Source organism: Rhincodon typus, chromosome 14 (assembly GCF_021869965.1).
Source record: "Rhincodon typus isolate 14 chromosome 14, sRhiTyp1.1, whole genome shotgun sequence".
NCBI classification, from domain to species: domain Eukaryota; kingdom Metazoa; phylum Chordata; class Chondrichthyes; order Orectolobiformes; family Rhincodontidae; genus Rhincodon; species Rhincodon typus.
In genome coordinates this window covers 13,620,039-13,639,181 of record NC_063345.1, presented here as the reverse complement: position 1 = coordinate 13,639,181, position 19,143 = coordinate 13,620,039, and the positions used below count along the sequence as shown (strand labels likewise).

The 19,143-nt window shown below is 39.8% G+C and overlaps 1 protein-coding gene across 1 annotated transcript; it reads left to right on the top strand.

The window, feature by feature from the left end:
• Positions 1 to 451: 451 nt before the first annotated feature.
• On the top strand, positions 452 to 19,143 carry tmem185 (transmembrane protein 185). Its single transcript, XM_020515801.2, has 7 exons — positions 452 to 564; positions 4,379 to 4,555; positions 5,930 to 6,137; positions 8,282 to 8,365; positions 9,465 to 9,641; positions 10,318 to 10,441; positions 14,955 to 19,143. The coding sequence occupies exons 1-7, from the start codon at positions 527 to 529 to the stop codon at positions 15,197 to 15,199; spliced, it is 1,053 nt and encodes a 350-aa protein (XP_020371390.1). The 5' UTR covers positions 452 to 526; the 3' UTR covers positions 15,200 to 19,143.

The following is a 19,143-nucleotide window of genomic DNA, read 5'->3' as shown; positions in this document are numbered from 1 at the left end:
ACCTGGGCCCCTGGCACTGTGAGGTAGCAGTGCCAGCCACTGTGCCAACCCAAGTCCAGTGCCCCTTGTTCAGAACGTCTATGGCCATTTTGAGCGAGAGAATTTCAACTCCTCCTTTTGCGCGCAAGGTGTTTCCTAACTTCGAAATTGTACAAAGTTGCTGAGAGGAGCCGCCAAATCGCCCCTGGAGTTTAAACAATCATCGAGCCATTGCCTGTCTTGCTTTTGGGCAAGATATGTCATTGCGAAGAACAATGTTTGAACTGTGTGCAATGTCTGATGTTTGCAGTGAGTTGGAAAACCTAATCCTGGAATTTAATTTTTTGTTGTTGTTTTGTGCAGGGGTTTATTTTGCACTCTTGAGTGGTGGGCCCTGATGGATGGGCCTGGCAGGGGGATTGATTAATTGATTGATTGCTAAGGTTGGCACTGAGATGGGGTAGGGGGCGGATCTCTGGATGAACGTCTCCAGAGAGAGGAGATTGAAGGCGGCTCTCAGCGACCTGCTCTGGGCATTGACACAGCCATGAATCTCCGTGGGCTCTTCCAGGACTTCAATCCCAGGTAAAAGGCGGCGATTCACTCGGTTCCCCCGGTTGGTGCAGAAGGGGACAGAAGACGGGAGGGCGAGAGGCCGGTGCTTCGGGGGCAGGAAGAGGAAAGGAAGGCCCAATGTGCAGCACAGAAGCCTCGGGCTTGGGTTAGTGCAGTAGCCGGTCCTGAGCTGCCAGCCACTGACTACGCCTGCCACCTCCCAACTTCTGCTGCATTAGGCATTTAATGTACCGATAATTAAAGTTAAAAGCATCACTGACTGAAAATATAAAACCGAAAGTAAATGTGCTTTGCAAATGCTGACAATTAGCCTCAGAAATAGCAAGAACTGCAGTCAGGGAATACAAAGTGTGGAGCTGGAGGAACACAGCAGGTCAGGAAGTATCAGAGGATCAGGAAAGCTGATGTTTCAGGTCGGGACCCTTCTTCAGAAATTTCTGGGCTGCTGTGTTCCTCCAGCTCCACACTGTGCCATCTCTGACAATTAGCCCGGTGTCCAGATACTTCAGCCTGGTTTCCACTGCTGACTCTGTGTCAGGAACTGGAAAAACTGCATTGAACCTCATTTGTGAAGAGGTAGCTGCAAAAGCTATAGCTCGCTACTTGCTCAGTGGTGTATAATGCAAAGGCAAGCTTGTATTTTTGGGTAGACCAGCCACAATCTTACTGAATGGCAGGCAAGCATGAGGGAAAGAATGGCCTACTCCTACTCCTGCTCCTCTTTATGTTCTTATTTGTTTAGCATCTTTCATTATCATCAGACAACCAATAAAAGTTATGAATTGTTGTCATTTGCAGTGTAGGAAATAGGGTAGCCAATTTGTGCAAAGCAGGATCACATAGGCAGTAGTATTAGAGTTACCTGAGTCTTTTTATCCCTCAAACATCACTAAAAAAATACTGGCAGGGAAACTGAGGATAACATTCCTACAATTTGACATTGTGCCATGGAATCTTTTACATCTCTATACCAGGATCTTCCTCTGACAGTACAGCAGCCCCTCGGTATGACAGCAGCCTGTATTGTTGCAGTCAAATCCTTGGACTTGAACCCTTTCAGATTGGTCCAAACCTAGTCCTATAAACCATCTTGCCTGCCTAATGCTGTTCACTGGTGTACATTTGTCAAAAGTTTAATTTTGCAACAAATTCGCACTACAAACGAACCATGAGACCCGACGGTCCACGAGTTCTTATTCCCAAATGTTGCCAAATTCCAAATATGCAACCAACAAATACATTCCGTGTCAAACGTGGATTATAATTTCGGGAACGCCAGTTAAAGCTTGTACGCTGGAGTTCTGAGCTGGTTTGCAGGATGAATTGCTTAATCAGTAGGAAAATAATCGAGTTGTCAGACTCTTTTCACTTATAATTATTGCCTCCTACAAGAGCGTAAGATGTAGGAACAGAAGAAGCCATTCAGCCCATTGAGTCATTCAATGAAATCATGACTACTCTGATAATCTTCATGACCACTTCCCTGCCTTTCACCCTAACCCTCCATTCCCTTAATGATTAAAAATCTATCTCAGCCTTGAATATACTACCAGGGGAAATGGCACAACATCAGATGTGGAAATTTCTCTTAAAATCTTTCATGGGCTGTGAGTGTCATTGGCTGGGCCAGCATTTATTGTCCATTCTAAATTGTTTTTGAGAAGGTGATGCTGAGCTGATGCCTCGATATCACCTGCAGTCACTCTCACTCCCCATCAGGAGTTTGGCCCTTTTATCTATGGCTGCACTGAGGTCACATGTTGAGTAGGCCTCGTCCACAGATCCTGTCTGACCTGTTACAAGAGTCTTTTATTTCTAATTTCAGATTTCCACCATCTGCAGGTTGTTTTGGGTTTGTATAGAGAAGTATGTGTGTTGCTATCTCTCCTGCTTTGCAGCATCAGTTTAGTGGGATCACACGCAGAATAATTCTGGAGTGTCACAATGCTGTCCACTGTCCAAGGTCCAATAGCCGAAGAAGGCTTTCTGAGATGTTATAAAACCTTTTTGAAATTGGCAGGAGTTAAGAATTAAAAGTTTGCCAGGCATGCGCTGTATCTTGAGTTTGTTGTGATATGAATTTGCTGCTAAAATATTCTTTTAATTAATGTACGGCAGGCATTAATGACAGCAGACTGGATGGTTCACAGGTTTAGATGATTTGGACTCTGTTACAAGTGTCTTGGGTCTGCAAATAAAGATAATCAGACACTGTCTGTCCAGACCTTCCTCTGAAAGGTTAAGCTTTTAGACCTTTTTGAGAAAAGGTCAAGCTGCTACACAGGATGTCCTAATATAGTTGGGTATTCTATGCTAGCACAGAGAGCAATAGCTACTGACTGTGGCTTGCAGCTGGTAAGACCATTAGTATGTTGGAGGCTGCCTGTTTCTGTGAATGACTCACTGCCACCAAGAGAACTTGTATACATGCACAGAGCTCCAGGTTTATATGGTTAATGTTTGAATGTTTTCAGAGTGGAACCAAGAGTGTCCAACACTCAAGCATGCTTACAAATCTTCTGTTGATATAATGAGATAAATGCTCACATGATGCTGGTTGGCACCTTTTTAAACTCAGCCTGACACCACACTAAAATAATACATGGAGCTGTATTAAGTGTCTGCTCTACATTTGGACCAGGCTTTGAGGTTACAGTGGGATAGTTTATCAGACTCTGGATGGTGCGAGATACTTTTTATTTGTTCATGGGATATGGGCATTGCGTGTTAGGTCAGCATTCATTGCCCATCTCTAATTGTCCTAAAACTGAGTGGCTTCCTAGGCCATCAGAGTGGTGAAGGTGGTGTTTGGCAAGCTTGTCTTCATTGGTCAGTGCATTTAGTATAGGAGTTGGGATGCCATGTTTCAGCTGTACAGGACGATGGTTAGGTGACTTTTGGAATATTGTGTGCAATTCTGGTCTCCCTGCAATAGGAAAGATATTGTTAAATTTAAAAGGGTTCAGCAAAGATTTACAGGGATGTTGCCACGATTGGAGGGTTTGAGCTATAGGAAGAGGCTGGGGATTTTTTTCCCTGGAACGTTGGAGGCTGAAGGGATGACCATTAAGGTTTATAACATCATGGAGTGCATGGATATGGTGAATAGCCAAGATCTTTTTCCCAAGGTAGTGGAGTTCAAAACGAGAGGGCGTAGGTTTAACATGAGTGGAAAGATTTAAAAGGAACCTGAGGGGCACCTTTCTCATGCAGAGGATGGTGCTTGTATGGACCAAGCTGCCAAAGGAAGTAGTGCAGGCGGGTACAATTACAACATTTTAAAAGCATCTGGATGGGTACATGAATAGGAAGGGTTTAGCGGGATATGTGCCAAACGCTGGCAAATGGGACTAGATCAGTTTAAGATATCTGATCGGCATGGACGAGTTAGACCGAAGGGTCTGCTTCCATGCTGTATAAATCTGACTGTATGATGAGATTGTTGGTATTTTACTTATGAGCAGAAGATATCAATTTACAAAGTTTAAAAAAAAGTCCTTTTTTAATTTGAAAAAAGGTGATGTAGCATTCACAGCACAGACACAAAACATTTGCCCACTGGTCCATGTAGGTATTATGGGCTGCACAAGCCTCTTCCCATCCTACTGAATTATTTGCATATCCTTTTGTATGTAGCAGTGTCTGTTTGAGAGGTTCCTAAATAGCCTTTATTAAACAATATGGAAAAGTGTCATCCATTCTGCAGTGCTCACTTACTCATTGGCTGTGCAGATGAGTTAGAGTAATGCAGCTTTTTTGCCTTTTAGACCAATAATGACAGTCGTATAACCTAGACATCTCTCTCTCTGACTTCCCTATGTAGCAAGTTCCTGATCTATGCCTGCCTGCTACTGTTCTCTGTTTTACTTTCTCTGCGCCTGGATGGAATTATCCAGTGGAGTTATTGGGCAGTCTTTACACCTGTCTGGCTATGGAAACTCATGGTCATCATTGGAGCTTCAGTGGGAACAGGAGTGTGGGCACGGAATCCGCAGTACAGGTGAGCAGTGATTAAAACCATCAGTCTTTCAGTGAGCCCAAGTGTATATGCCACCCAAAACTCAACAAGGCAGCTTGAAGGTTTAATTTGAAAAGTGCTGAGGAGCAGAGCATCGAGGAGAGGGCAGTTAGAGGGTCACGGGAAATATGAATAGCAACCCCCCACCCCCGGAGCATGCTCTGCCAAGACTGTCTGTGTGGAGTTTGCACATTCTCCCCGTGTCTGTGTGGATTTCCTCTGGGTGCTCCAGTTTCCTCCCACAGTCCAAAGACGTGCAGGCTAGGTGGATTGGCCATGCTAAATTGCCCGTAGTGTCCAGGGATGTGTAGATTAGATGGGTGGGATGCTCTGAGGGTCAGTGTGGACTAGTTGGGCCGAAGGGCCTGTTTCCACACTGTAGGGATTTTTTTCTATATTCTAATCAGCTAAGTGATGACTGATGTTCTACTCAATGCCATTTTTCCACACCCTTCCTGCATGCCCTGTCAAGTTTACTATCTAGGAATCTATTGTCTCTGTCTTGAATATACTCAATGACTGAGCTCCACAGCCTTCTGGAGCACAGAATTCCAAAGATTTGCCACCCTGTGAATGAGGCAAGTCTAAAATAGCCTACGTCTTATTATGAGACTGTTCTGTGGTTCAAATCTTGGGATACGATGGGAATTCAACATGGCAACAATTAATTTGATACATTGTTATCTCCTGAATTCCAAATTCAAAATGTTCCTTTGTGTCAAGAAATGAATGTGTACCGACAGATATTTCTTTTCAAACTGTCAGGCTAATCTGTGTTCTTGGAGGGAAAGTTCAAGTATCAGTTTGTTAGTAGTCCTATCTGTTAATATCTGCTAGGTTCTGGCAGGGGTTTGCCTGAAATCTAATGGAACTAGGGAACAAGTGAGGGTTACATATTAATTCAGGGATAATTAGGTGAGAATTGGGTGTACAAACATGGTGAGCAAGAAATCATTTTGTTGGAGTTAAAATTAAAAATCAAACTTCCTTGACAAGGTTAATATATGGCTGGACTCTTCCCTACCTCTGGACTCTGAGTTGCATTTTAACCTCTTGTATTTAACATTGTATATCACCGGAGATGATTTGTATCATTAAAGTCACCGTATAAACAGGTTATTGTTTAGCATTAAATGACATAGCACAGAAAGAAGCCATTTGATCCATCATGCCTATGTCAGTTCTTAGAAACAGCTATCAAATCAGCCCCATTTTCCTGCTTTTAAAGTAAAACAAAAGCACTGTCATGTTCCATGCTGTTCTTTGATTGAATCTCTGTTAATTTGAATCTATTGATAAGTTTGCTGTAAAATTGCCGGTTGCTTTTTCTTTACTCTTTATTCTCTTTCAACACAGGGCTGAAGGAGAAACCTGTGTGGAATTTAAAGCAATGCTAATAGCTGTGGGAATCCACCTTTTGTTGTTGATGTTTGAAGTTCTGGTGTGTGACCGGATTGAACGAGGCACTCACTTCTGGCTGCTTGTCTTCATGCCCCTGTTCTTTGTATCTCCGGTGTCAGTAGCTGCTTGTGTATGGGGATTTCGACATGATCGATCTTTGGAGGTAGGATGTCCTCGCTAGAGACCTTTGTTAGTTGTGCTAATCTTGTATTTAATATGGTAGCTCCTTAAAAGCTCATTCTTTGACCAAACCTTTGGTAATCAGCCCTGATACCTTGTTATGTGGCTTTCTGTCAAACAATTATTTGATAATAATAGTTCCTGTAAAGGACATTGGATATTCTACTTCAAAGATGCTATAAAAATGGATATTGTTTCTAAAAATGCTACACTCTACAGTGCTTGTGCCTTTCTACAGAATATTGATATAAATATGAATTCATCGGAATAGCCAATCTATCTCGAACCTGATTAGTGGAATTCAAAACGAGATAGCTGAAAGTGCTGGAGAAACTCAGCAAGTCTGGCAACATCTGTGAATAGATAAACAGAGCTAACGTTTCCAGTTCAATAAGACTTTTTTTTTTTGAAAGACTGTTCTGTTATGAAGAAATGTCATATCAAATTTGAAACATTAACTTTGTTTCTGTCTCCAGAGATGCTGCCAGACCTGCACATCCAGCATTCCCATTACTTTGCTTTTATTTTAGCGGAATTAAAACCTTCCTTTGGCTATCAGGCATCAATTACTACAGGTATAAATAAAACTAAAAAAAAAGCACTGCGGATGCTGGAAATCTGAAATGAAAGCAGAAATAGCTGGAGAAACCCTGCAGGTCTGGCAGCATAGAACCATAGAATTTTACAGTACAGATGCAGGCTATTTGCTTCATCACTTCAATACCGCCTCCCAAAAGAGCTATCCATCTAGTCCCATTCTCCAAACTATCTTGTCTAAATTCATCACTTTCAAATATATATTCAGTTATCTTTTGAAACTCCTTTGGGATCTACCACTTCCCTCTTGCAGGCAGTACATTCCAGATCCTAACAACTCTCCAAGTAAGGAAGTTTCTTCCTCATCTCACACGTGGCTCTCTTGCTGGCAATCTTGAAATTATGACCCCTAGTTACTGACACACCAACTAGTGGAAACAGAATATCATTCTTTACCCTGTCAAAATGGTTCATAGTTTTGAACACCTCAATAAGGTCACCTCTTAATCTTGCATACTCCAATGAGAATAAGCCCAATTTCTCAAATCTATCTTTGCATCTGAAATCCCTCATTCCTGGTATCATTCTGGTAAATCTTCTTTGAATTCTCCAGGGCTTCAATATCTTTCCCTTCAAAAGGGTGCCCAGGCTGAATGCTATACTCCAGATGAGGTCTGACCAATGATTTGTAAAGGTGTAGCATAACTTCCTTGCTTTTATAGTCTGTGCTTCTGTTTATAAACTCGAGGATCCTGTAAACCACCTTAACAGCTGTTTCAACTTCCCTGGCCATGTCAGAGAATTATGCACTTGAACTCAGGGTCATGGGGAGGGGATGGTGGTAGTGGTATTATCACTCAACTGTTAATCTAGACACCCAGTTAATGTTCTGGGGACCTGGGTTCGAAACTCGCCATGGCAGATGGTGGAATTTGAATTCAATAAAAGAAATCTGGCATTAAGAGTCTAATGATAACCATGAATCCGTTGTTGATTGTCAGGGAAGACCCATCTGGTTCTCTAATGTCCTTTAGGGAATGAAACTGCCATCCATACCTGGTCTGGCCTACATGTGACTCCAGACCCACAGCAATGTGGTTGACTCTTAACTGCCCTCTGGGCAATTAGGGATGGACAATAAATGCTGGTCTAGCCGGTGACGCCTGCATCCCGTGAATGAATGAATAAAAACCGCGAGGTCCCTCTGCTTCTGTACTCCTCCCAAAGTTGTACTATTGTCTCTCCATGTTTCTTGTAACAAAATGGCTCGCATTTCTTTACATTGAAATTCATCTGGCACCTCAACAACAACAGTGTGCTCAAGGGTTCTGGACCCGAAACATTGACTCTGCTTTTTGTCCACAGATGCTGCCGGACATGCTGAGTTTCTCCAGCTATTTCTTTTTGTGTTTCAGGTATAAAGGTTTGATGTAATGGATTAAGCTGTTTTAAATTTAAATTTTTAGATTATTGATAATATTACAGATAAATTTTACTGTACATGCTCTTAACAATACTAAAATGCTGTATGAATACCTTGGGTAAACATTTTTGTTACATTTCCCTTGTTTTTTTTACTCTGCTTATCAGTTAGAAATCCTGTGCTCTGTGAACATTCTTCAGTTCATATTCATTGCACTAAGACTGGATGAAATCATCAAGTGGCCTTGGCTGGTAATTTTTCTTCCATTGATTGATTGCTTAGCATTTCTCTTGTGTGGTAGTCAAAAATAAAGGGGCATAAACTGAGGGGAAATGGGAGATGTTTTCCCACACCCACTTATAGAAATTTGGAATTTTATTCTGGGATGTATGAGTCGATTTAAAAACTTTCAGTACTGAGATTGTTAGATTTGTTAGGCAATTATTACTGTTTATGGATCCAAGGCAGATAAATAACTCTTGAGATGCAGATCAGCAATGATATGTACTGTGGAACAGGCATGAGAGGCTAAATGGTCATCTCCTATTCTATTGTTTCCTTTCTGTTTTAGAGATATTCCAATCCATTTTAAAGGTCAAAATTTAACCTGATTACAAGCTTCCCTTCCATGGTCCATTACTGCCATTGAATACTGTCTGGAATGGTCTGTTAAGATGGACATGACCTGCCTGTTGGAACAGGTAGATGTTTCAATGGGTTTCAGTTCTCATTCTGGCTGAGGTAGACTTGGGACCTCCCTCCTTGCTCTGTCCTTGTGACTGGAAGGCAATGACAAACACCACTGACAAAATCTGCTCTGGAAACTGAGTGAAATGAAGTGTCAGAAGACAGTGAGTCAAGGAACCTGCCTTTGAAAGGAATGGAATTCAATTGATACAGTTTGAGCAGAATATAGATACAACTGGCTATTCATATGCTTTACACACTTGCCACTCACTAGCATAGGAACACATTTTAGTAAACTGCATCAAAAAGCTCTACATCTCTTTTAACATTATATACCGGGTTCAGGAAGCTTTATTCTGTTGGGTGTTAAAAGCCATGCAGATAAATTGCTTAGCTGCTTATTGGGAAGCAAAACATCATGTATTATCTGTAAAAAGCAGATTATAAGAGCCATGGTTGAGCTGTTTGTGATAGTCTATGCTTTGCATTACAATATTAGTTACTATTGTTAAATCTTCAAGTTGTCAACAGGCTTAGAGTAACCAAATATTATCACGGGCAGCACAGATCACTGAAGTGGAAAAAATATGTAAATGCAGGAAAACTAGTTTTGAAACAAGTATAATTTCTTTAGCCAGACATTGCTGATTTTTGTTTTTGTAGGTGGTCTGTGTTCCTTTGTGGATCCTGATGTCATTTCTCTGCCTAGTGGTGCTCTACTACATTGTGTGGTCGGTACTATTCTTGCGGTCTATGGATGTGATAGCTGAACAAAGGCGGACCCATGTTACAATGGCCATCAGTTGGATGACCATTGTTGTTCCGCTTTTGACCTTTGAGGTATGTAACTTGCTTTGGCAATGGGGTCAGTGCATGCTTCAGTTACTAAAGCATCACCACAGTTAGTGATCACTTGATCTGATTTTCATTGCTGAAGATATATTGATGCTTAGTGGACAGTTTAAATCACTTACAAAGTTTCCAGATTTAAGTTTTACTTTGCTGTTTTGCTTGATTGATCTAGCACAAAAAGCATTTGATGAGTATTGTGTTTTTACAAGTCATGCTTGAAATGCAGTGATCAGTAGCAATCTGGAAGCTGTAGTGAGAGGGCGCTTGAGTGATGAATTCTGAGTTCAGGTCTCTTCTCGCGCCCCCCCACATTCGCTGACTTTGGACTTATCATTTTTCCCTGTAGATCTGTCTTGCCACTTCATAGTGGTCATAAGGAGATGCATAAAATTAGCCTGGGCTGATGTCATTTTCGCTATTGCTCCAAATAACCCAATGAATTTTCCTTCTCAAGCTATCTGACTGATTTAATATTCTAGGAGGGGAAGTTCAAGTATCAGTTGAGGCTTGAATTCAAAAGTATTTTTGACACGTATGCAAAGCCATCGCAAGACTCTCCAAATCAAACAGCTGAGATGGTCACCCTTGCGAGGTTTCTCTTTGCCCCAAATGGAGTGTAAAATCTCTCCCTACAGGCACTTATGATTTTTCTTTTTCTCCCCAGATTCTTTTGGTTCACAAACTGGATGGCCACAATAATTTTTCTTATATTCCAATTTTCATCCCTCTTTGGCTGTCTTTGATAACATTAATGGCAACCACATTTGGTCAGAAAGGTGGTAATCACTGTAAGTATGAATAGTGCGCATTAGACTTGTTAGAGTAAATCATTTTGATGTATATTGTCACAATAGTGCGGTGGCTTATTACTGTAAAGAGATTAGAATGTGCAAATATAGTGAAAGCTATGTTCTGATTAAATATTGTTTGGGACTAGCAATATTCATTACACTTTATTACTGCTCACAACACGTCCTTAGTGTCTAATAAATGTCACATTGCGTTGAATGTATACATAGAGAATGTCTTGGTTTGAGAGCTAGTTATTAAAGTTTTAAAGAAAAAAAACACAATGCTAGCTTTGATTTTACTCTTGATATCGTTGCATTCAGCTCGCCTGTCCATGTCTTCTGAATGAGCTCCTGGAGGACTATTAGCTGTGATAAGTTACCTATTGGTATCTGTTCTTGTTCTGAATATGTTACTTATTAGAGTTTGACTTGCTTTATCGATGATATGGCCAAGTTCATTCTTAAAACTTCTGCAGCTGCATTGACTAAAAGGAGTATGACCTTTCAGAAGAATCTTCAAAGTCCAATTTTTGTCCCCACTTTTGAGAGAGCAAAGAGGCAGAATGATGGTAATTTTAACTTACATCATCAGGTGGGAATCGCATGGAATCAGGGAGAACACTGGTTTTACACCCTGCCCAGTATTACCTCAGAGTTTGAGAGAGAGTAAATGTAGTTTGGGTGAGGAGAGGATGGTGTAACTAGCATTACACGCAGCGCATGTTATTTTAAATGTGAAAGAAAGCAGGGTATGCGAGGTGAGAATTGTTAGAATAATTTTATTTTACTCCTATCTAATAGAATCTAAAAATGTACAAATGGACTAGAGACTGTGAGGATGTAAGTGTGCATGAGTGAAGTATAATTTGATTTTGGTTTTTTTTGATTAAGGGAGAAAGGCACGAAACCCAAATGCTCAGAGGTCTGGTGTAAACACAGTGGGCTGACTGTCCTCCTCCTGCACCATGACAGTTCTGTGATTGAATGTTTTTTTTTGTTGTAGTTTTAGGGTTGATGAAGCAGCAAAGCCACAAATTTGCCATTACTGCAAATAACCCAATGGATGTTCCTTCTCATGCTAAATAAAAATCAAAAGAACTGTGGATGCTGTAAATCAGGAACAAAAACAGAAGTTGCCAGAAAAGCTCAGCAGATCTGGCCGCATCTGTGAAGAGAAAATAAGAGTTAACGTTTCGGGTCCGATCAACGTTAACTCTGATTTTCTCTTCACAGATGCTGCCAGACCTGCTGAGCTTTTCCAGCAATTTCTGTTTTTGTTCCTTCTCAAGCTACATGGCTAATTTTAATATCCTAGAAGGGGAAGTTCAAGTATCAGTTGAGGCTTGAATTCAAAAGTATTTTGAATGCCCTATGGGCATTTTAATAACTTTAAGTTCATGCAATCTGTGCAGATATGGGTAGGAATTGCAGGGATGATGAGTGAACTGACCATGGCACTGTGGTATAAAGTGCCATTCAAGTAAGAAGATGAAATAGGAATGTAGTAATGGTAGGAGGATAGTACAATTAGAGAGAGAGATATTGTTTTCTGCAGCTGTGAGTGAGAGTCCAGAAGGTTGTGTCGCTCCTTTGCCAATGTTTTATGATCTGACAATGACATTCTTCCAGCATCATCATGTGCAAGTTAAAAATTTCCAAGTCCAACTTTCTTTGTAATAGATCTTTCCCTGGATCTGATTCTATTTTTGAGTTTTATGAACAAAGACTGTGTTGACACCTCCTCAGGACTGGAGAAGAACTGGGAGTGGGGAGGGACCACTTTGGTACCAACAACATTTGATTGGACTAGAAAGGAGGTTCTACTGAACAATTGGGAGCTCAATTTAAAAAGTAGAACCTCCAAGATAGTAATCTCTGGATTGATGCTATGCACATGGTATGTGCCATGTGCAATCTGGCGTGAGATAAATAAAATAAATGGGTTAAGTGCATGGCTCAAAGATTAGTGTGGGGGGATTGGATTTCAATTCGTGGCGCACTGGCACCAGTACTGGGGTGGAAGGGATCTATTCCAATGGAATGGGCTTCACGTGAACCATGCTGGGACTGTTGTCCTGGTGAATTAATATCTATGGCTGTGGAGAGGGCTTTAAACTTGGTGGGGGTTGATATTTGGGAGAGGCAAAATGTAGCTGTGCAAAACGAAAGCATATAGCAGCATTTAAGAGCAGCTATTTAGATAATGATATCCAGAATGGGGCAGGAAGGGACAGAGTGTATGAAGATAGAAAAATGACAGAAAATAGGGTAAATAGGGAAATAATGGATGGAATAACAAGAAATGATCTAGGATCGGCAGATGTAGATCCAGTGGGTCGAGGTAACAAGTGTGTTTAATCTATGGACCCCTTAACAGTAGCGATTTGGTAGGACAGAATAAATCGGGAATAATGACGATGTGTGAAAAAGGCAGTATGTCAGTCGTGGGTGACTTGTAATCTTCATGTAGATTGAGAAAGTCAAATTGGCAGGGGTATCCACGAGGAAGAATTCATGCCTTGTGTTTGGGACAGAGTCCAAGAACATTGTGGATCAAACCAGGAATTGGGCTGTTTTGAATCTGTTAATGTGCTTATTGAGGCAGGTTTAATAAATGATGTCTGATTTTTAAAAGAAAGGTCCCCTAGAAAACAAGGACCGTTGCATGGTAGAATTTTGGTATTCAGTTTGAGAGGGAGAATCTTGGGTTGGAAACAACTTTGCTAAATGTAAATAAGGGTCATTGCAAAAGAACATGGGCAGAGCTAGCTGGGTGGATTAGGAAAAGAGTTTAGCAGCAAACTTGGTTGAGGAAGCATGGCAGACATTTAAGAAAACATTTCATGACTCGCAACAAAAATATATCTGTGAGAAAGAAGAATTCTAGGAAGGGGACAAGCCAACTGTGGTTAATCAGGGAAGTTTAAAGATTGTATATCTTTTTCTTCAATTTAATGCTATGTGGTAAGAGATCCAGTACTCCCGTACTTAGTTCCTTTAGTTTCTTTAGTTCCCTAGGAAGCATCCCATCAAGTCCAGGGAGTCTACTGGGTATTAATTCCATTAGTTTTCTGAGTACTTTTTCTCTAGTAATGTTTGTATCTAATTCCTATCCCCCTTTTATTTCTTGATTATTTAGTATTTTTGGAATGCTGTCTTCTGCCATGAAACTGATATTAAGTATTTATTCAGCTTGGGGTTTAGGGGTCCCCATGGATAAATCACAAAACGCTGGCTTTCAAATTTAACAGCTATTAGGGAAGGCAGATGGAATGTTTACCTCTATTTCAAAGGGAATGGAGTGTAAAATAGGGAATTTTGGATCTGGAACACTGCAAAAAGTTTTGGTCCCCTTATCTGAGGAAAGATATATCGGCATTGGAGACAACACAGCAAACCTGGTCTGTACTGATACAGGATATGGAGGAATTGTGGTGTGAAAAGAACATGAGTGGTTTGGGCCTATGCTCAATGGAGTTTAGAAAAATAAGAGGTGGCCTTATTGAAACATACATGATTCTCAGGGGGCTAGATAGGTAGAAGCAAAGAAGTTGTTTCTCCTAGTGGGAGAGCCTAGGACTAGAGGGTGTAGTCTCAACAAAGATTCACCCATTTAAGGGTGCATTAAATAAGGAGGATTTCTTTTCTCAGCGGGTAGTGGATCTATGGAATTTTTTAAGCATGGAGGGCTGTTTGTTATTCAAGGCTGAGAGGCAAATTTCTAATCATTAAGGAAATCTAGGGTTATGATGAAAAGGCAGGAAAGTAGTGTTGAGGATTATCAGACCATCTGTGATCTCACTGAATTGTGAACCAGACTCGACGGGCTGAATGGCTTCCTTCTGCTCCTATGTTTTATGATGTGGAGGTGCCGGCGTTGGACTGGAGTGGACAAACTTGGAAGTCACATGACATCAGGTTATAGTTCAACGGGTTTATTTGAAATCACAACCTTTCAAAGTGCTGCTCCTTCGCCAATGTTTTATGACCTGACGATGACATTCTTCCAGCAGCATCATGTGCAAGTTGAAAATTTCCAAGTCCAACTTTCTTTGTAATAGATCTTTCCCTGGATCTGATTTTATTTTTGAGTTTTATGAACAAAGACTGTGTTGTAACTATCTCATAATGGAGGGAGAGGCCTGATAAGATTGGGGAAAAGAGATTAATTCAACTGGGTAAGTCAGGACTAAGCTTTTCTTCCCCTCTGAGGAGATGTCTTGTTTTAAATGTCATGTTTATATGTTGACTCTTTTTAAATTTTCATGAATTCATGTTGGACATGGTCTCAGATTTCAAAATTTCAATTTTCTGATTCCTGAATTCATCTTTGACTTGTTGAAGCGAGTTATCCAAAAACTGTTGTCAATATTTTCTACTCTTTTCAAAAGGCTTTGTACTCCAAATTGTATTAAAGTGACAGACCTGACCTTTAATAGAGCTGTTAGGTGCTTGATGATGAGAATGGCTCTTGAACTTCTCACGACCACTAATTTTGATATTTTTGTAGGGTGGTTTGGAATCCGCAAAGACTTCTGCCAGTTCCTTCTGGAGATCTTTCCTTTCTTGAGAGAATATGGAAACATTTCGTATGAACTTCATCATGATGATAGCGAGGACTCTGAGGAAATTCCTGTACCAGAGCCTGCCAAAATAGCCCCAATGTTCCATAAGAAGACTGGAGTTGTAATCACCCAGAGCCCTGGGAAGTACTTTGTTCCTCCTCAAAAGCTCAACATTGACATGCCTGATTAAGATTGGAGATGGTAATAGACTTGGGAATGAAATAGTACTGTCTGGATATGGTACATTTATGATATACATGCACTAGCTCGTGTACAAATGGGACTTGATCTGGCACATGGAACCCAGCTGCCAATAATGTAAAATTGAATCTATATAATTGGTCTCTGTTTGCTATGTTTTTTTTTAGTTTAAAGGTGAACAGAGCTGCTGTGCCTACAGCTTTAACAAAGGTTACACCCAGGGAGAAGAAAAGTAAGGTGCTGGTATTTTATTCCTACATTGACAATGCACTGATGTTGAAAAAGCCACTGTGCTGAATTCAGACTTTAATATAACCTATGCCTGTTAATTCCAAGATTTGCATACAAAACTTGAAAATTCAAAAATCTGATTTATGATGTTAATAAAACTGCAAATTGGGAATTTAGTCGTCAAAGAAATTTGAATGAACAGCTAAGTAGAATTGACCAATTTTGAATTGAGGGGAGTAAACTGCACTTAGGTGCTGCTTTACGTGTAGCATAACGATTAAAAGATCAGCACAATGTTGGTGGGGATAGCTGAAATTACATTATCCATCTACTGCAGTGACAATTGAGAACAATAATTATGATTTTTCAGAACTGAGGAACTAGAACGATTTCTTCACTCTTCTGTTCCTCCCACCCCAGGTAAATTGCATCTTATTATAAATAAACGATTGGTGAAGGCTTGTACATTCTTTATTCAACATGCAGTTTTTTTACACATTTAATTGAAGTTTGTTTTGATGGCTGCACTTATATGCACACCTTGGACAAGACATGGTAAATCCAGAAACAGTTTTTCTCCCCTGTTCATCTTGGTTTGAAGGGATCCTCTTTATTGTGCTAGGAACTGATATAAAGCATATTCAGATCTATTCATCACAGCTCTCCCACAGAAGGATAATAATTAAAATATTATAAATCTGGGCTTGTTTATTTAGAGACCTTCATCGTACTTGGATTTCTAAATGTTTGCAATGATTCATGGTATGCTAACTTCCCTAAGCAGAATTTTAACAAGAATCCTGAAAAGAGGATGAAGAAAATTTCTTGTGTATCTAGGGAGAACAATATATTTGCTCCGTGTGCCTGATGCATTGCATTGTTCTTGGTCTTATTCCTAACAAAGACATGGAGTGCAATAATATGTGTTGTGTAGAAAGTAAATGTAACTTTTTAATGCATGAACAGAAATTTGAATTACTTTTTAAAATAGGTTGCCTCATGCCATTGGCTGTTTAGCCAGTTTAACTCCAGTGAAAAGCGTATCTGCTTTTTGAATAGCCTAAATACTCATTAAATTAACACCTTCCCTTGTCAAATAACATTTGGCTGTGGATAGGTGTTGGATGCAATGTGAAAGACTGCTGTAATGTATCAATGCCTGCCATGCCCTCTCTTAGTTCTAATGGCTATGTGTTCTTTGAATGGTGATCGAGGTATCTGCTTGCTGAGATCTTTAAACAGAAATTGGGTTATGGCTGTTTTAAAGCATCACTGAAAATGGTATTATTGTAGGGTTTGAGATGTTTCCATGTGCTCTGAGAGTAGATAAGAATGTACTGTAGCTTGTTTAGCTTTGGAGATGGAGCAATGTGATGAATCCCTTTAACAATGCATCAGAAATTAAGAACAGTGTAAAAGTGTCTGTTCTCATCATTTTATAAGTCTACATTATTTGAAATTTGCGTGTTGTGTTTTTAGTATGTGATATAGCTCCTTGAGCCTGCACTGCCATTCAATGAAATCATGGCCATGTTTTTGTTTGCTGCTTTAATTTACATTCTACAACTGAGGTTCATAAAGTGGCCCAACTTCCTATTTAACACTGAAATTTAATTGTTTTATATCATTGTAAAACAATCTTGAGTGCTTCAGTCAGTAGTGTTGATCTCTGCCCAGGACAGCAGTCAACTTTGCAAAATATTTGCCCTATTATGTTATGATCCTGCTGCAAAATTGCAGCATGAATGGAAAAGGTAAGTTCCATGTAATGTAGGTAAAACCCTATTAAAGTGTCTTGTCCATTATTTTCTTCAGCTTGTGCCAGCAGTATCTGAAGCTTTTCTCTTGAATGGTTCATAGCTGTGCATTGTATTTAGGCAAAGCTAAATTTAACTTGTATTAAGTTGAATCAATCTGGCTAATTCTTATCATTATCTGGCTGCATTATCTACCATCTAAACAGCTAACTTTGAAATAACTGCTGCTTCTTCCTAGTCGATCCAAACCATGAGATTATGATAGAAGGAAGATACTTCAGATGCTGATAAACTTAGAACAAAATGCTGAAAGTACTCAGCAGGTCAGGCAGAATCTGTGGAGAGAGAAACAGAGTTAGTGTTTCAAGTTTTATCTATCACAGATGCTGCCTGACCTCCATAAGATGATTAGTTTGATCAGAAGCCAAGTATTACCACAGCTGTGGCAACTGCAGACTGCTTTAGATTAGCATTCACTAGTTTCAATATCATGTTAAATGTCTACTGGTTTCAAAGGTAGTTTTTGAGCACATGTTAAGATATGCATTTTGGGATTCTATTTCTTGCCAATAACATCTTATCACTAAAATCTAATTTATTATTTGTTATGAAAGTCTCTCCCTTTTGTGTTTTTCCTTCTGATTTAATTGTTTCATGTGTGTAGCCAATATCACTGCTGCATTCATGTTACTGCAGTTGATAAAATTCAAATTTTTTTTAAAAAAGTTGCGAGCTAGTCTCAGTAACGGTGATCATGAAACTATCGTTGATTGTAGTAAAAACCCATCTAATGTTCACTCGTATCCTTTATGGGAAGAAAACCTGCCATTCATATCTGGTCTATGTAACTTCAGATCCACAGCACTGTGGTTGACCCTTAACTGTCCTCTGAAATGGTGTAGCAAGCCACTCAGTTCAAGGGTGAATTAGGTATGGTAAACAAATGCTGGGTTTGCCAGTGATAACTACATCCCATGTACAAATAAAAATAAATGCAACCCTAATGGGACTATTGTTAATCTGTTATGGAAGTTACCAGATCTTGAGCTGACTGACTATCGGTAAGACGGTAAAGTGGGTGCCTTTAACCATTGTTGAGGAAGGCCATGTTCCACCAGGTTACTGTGTAGGCACTGGAGTTGACAATTATCACTATGCATTTTGAGCAGTGATTATCAGTCACTGAAGGGAATGCTTATCTTTTGTGACATTATGAAGTGATTGTTTCTGTACACGTGTCAAGTGCCCTTTGGGGTGTCGCTTCGAGTAGTGATGTTGATCTCAACTATTCTTTCATTTTATGATACGTCTTAAATTGGTCAGTTTTGCAGACAGTGTTTCAAACTGAGGTACTGCTGCTGTTATATTGAAGTTTCATTTTTTTTCCCTTAAATGTAAATAATTGTTTTAAAATTAATTGCAATAATTGACAAGCCACTTACACCTAGAATAACTGTCCTGAGTACCTTTTAAAAATCAACATATATGATGAAAGTCTCCCAAATAATTGCTCATCCTTGTAATAAATTGTTACTAATTTTTTATGTATGTTCTGTAAATTGTTTTTTAACCAATGCAGTGGAGGAGGGGTGGGAATGGAGGTGTTGGTTTTTGCAAGAGAGAGTGAGTGCGAAGGGGGTAATGTACTTTATATATAATGCTACACTGAGTGGTTATGTAAACGGGTATGACATATTAAGTGTTTCAGACCTAAAGATCTTTAAGCTTTAGCAGTACAAGTTTGTATTGATCAAGGAGGAGAGTGCGAAGCAGGAACTCTCAGCAGGCCTGAGAAGAAGAAGTGCAATCATTTGGTGTAGAATAGCAATTGTCTACTATTGGACCAAACCACGATTGACATTTTTCATGTAATAATATTTGTGTAATATCTGTAAATGTGTATTGTGTACATGCTGCTTTTTGTTCAATAAATCAAATAATCAAA

Bases quoted from the DNA above. Each gene is read 5' to 3' on its own strand.
- tmem185 (XM_020515801.2), top strand. From the start codon at position 527: ATGAATCTCCGTGGGCTCTTCCAGGACTTCAATCCCAG. The intron at 565-4,378 runs GTAAAAGGCGGC...TTCCCTATGTAG, and splicing joins TTCCAGGACTTCAATCCCAG to CAAGTTCCTGATCTATGCCT. The intron at 4,556-5,929 runs GTGAGCAGTGAT...CTTTCAACACAG, and splicing joins GCACGGAATCCGCAGTACAG to GGCTGAAGGAGAAACCTGTG.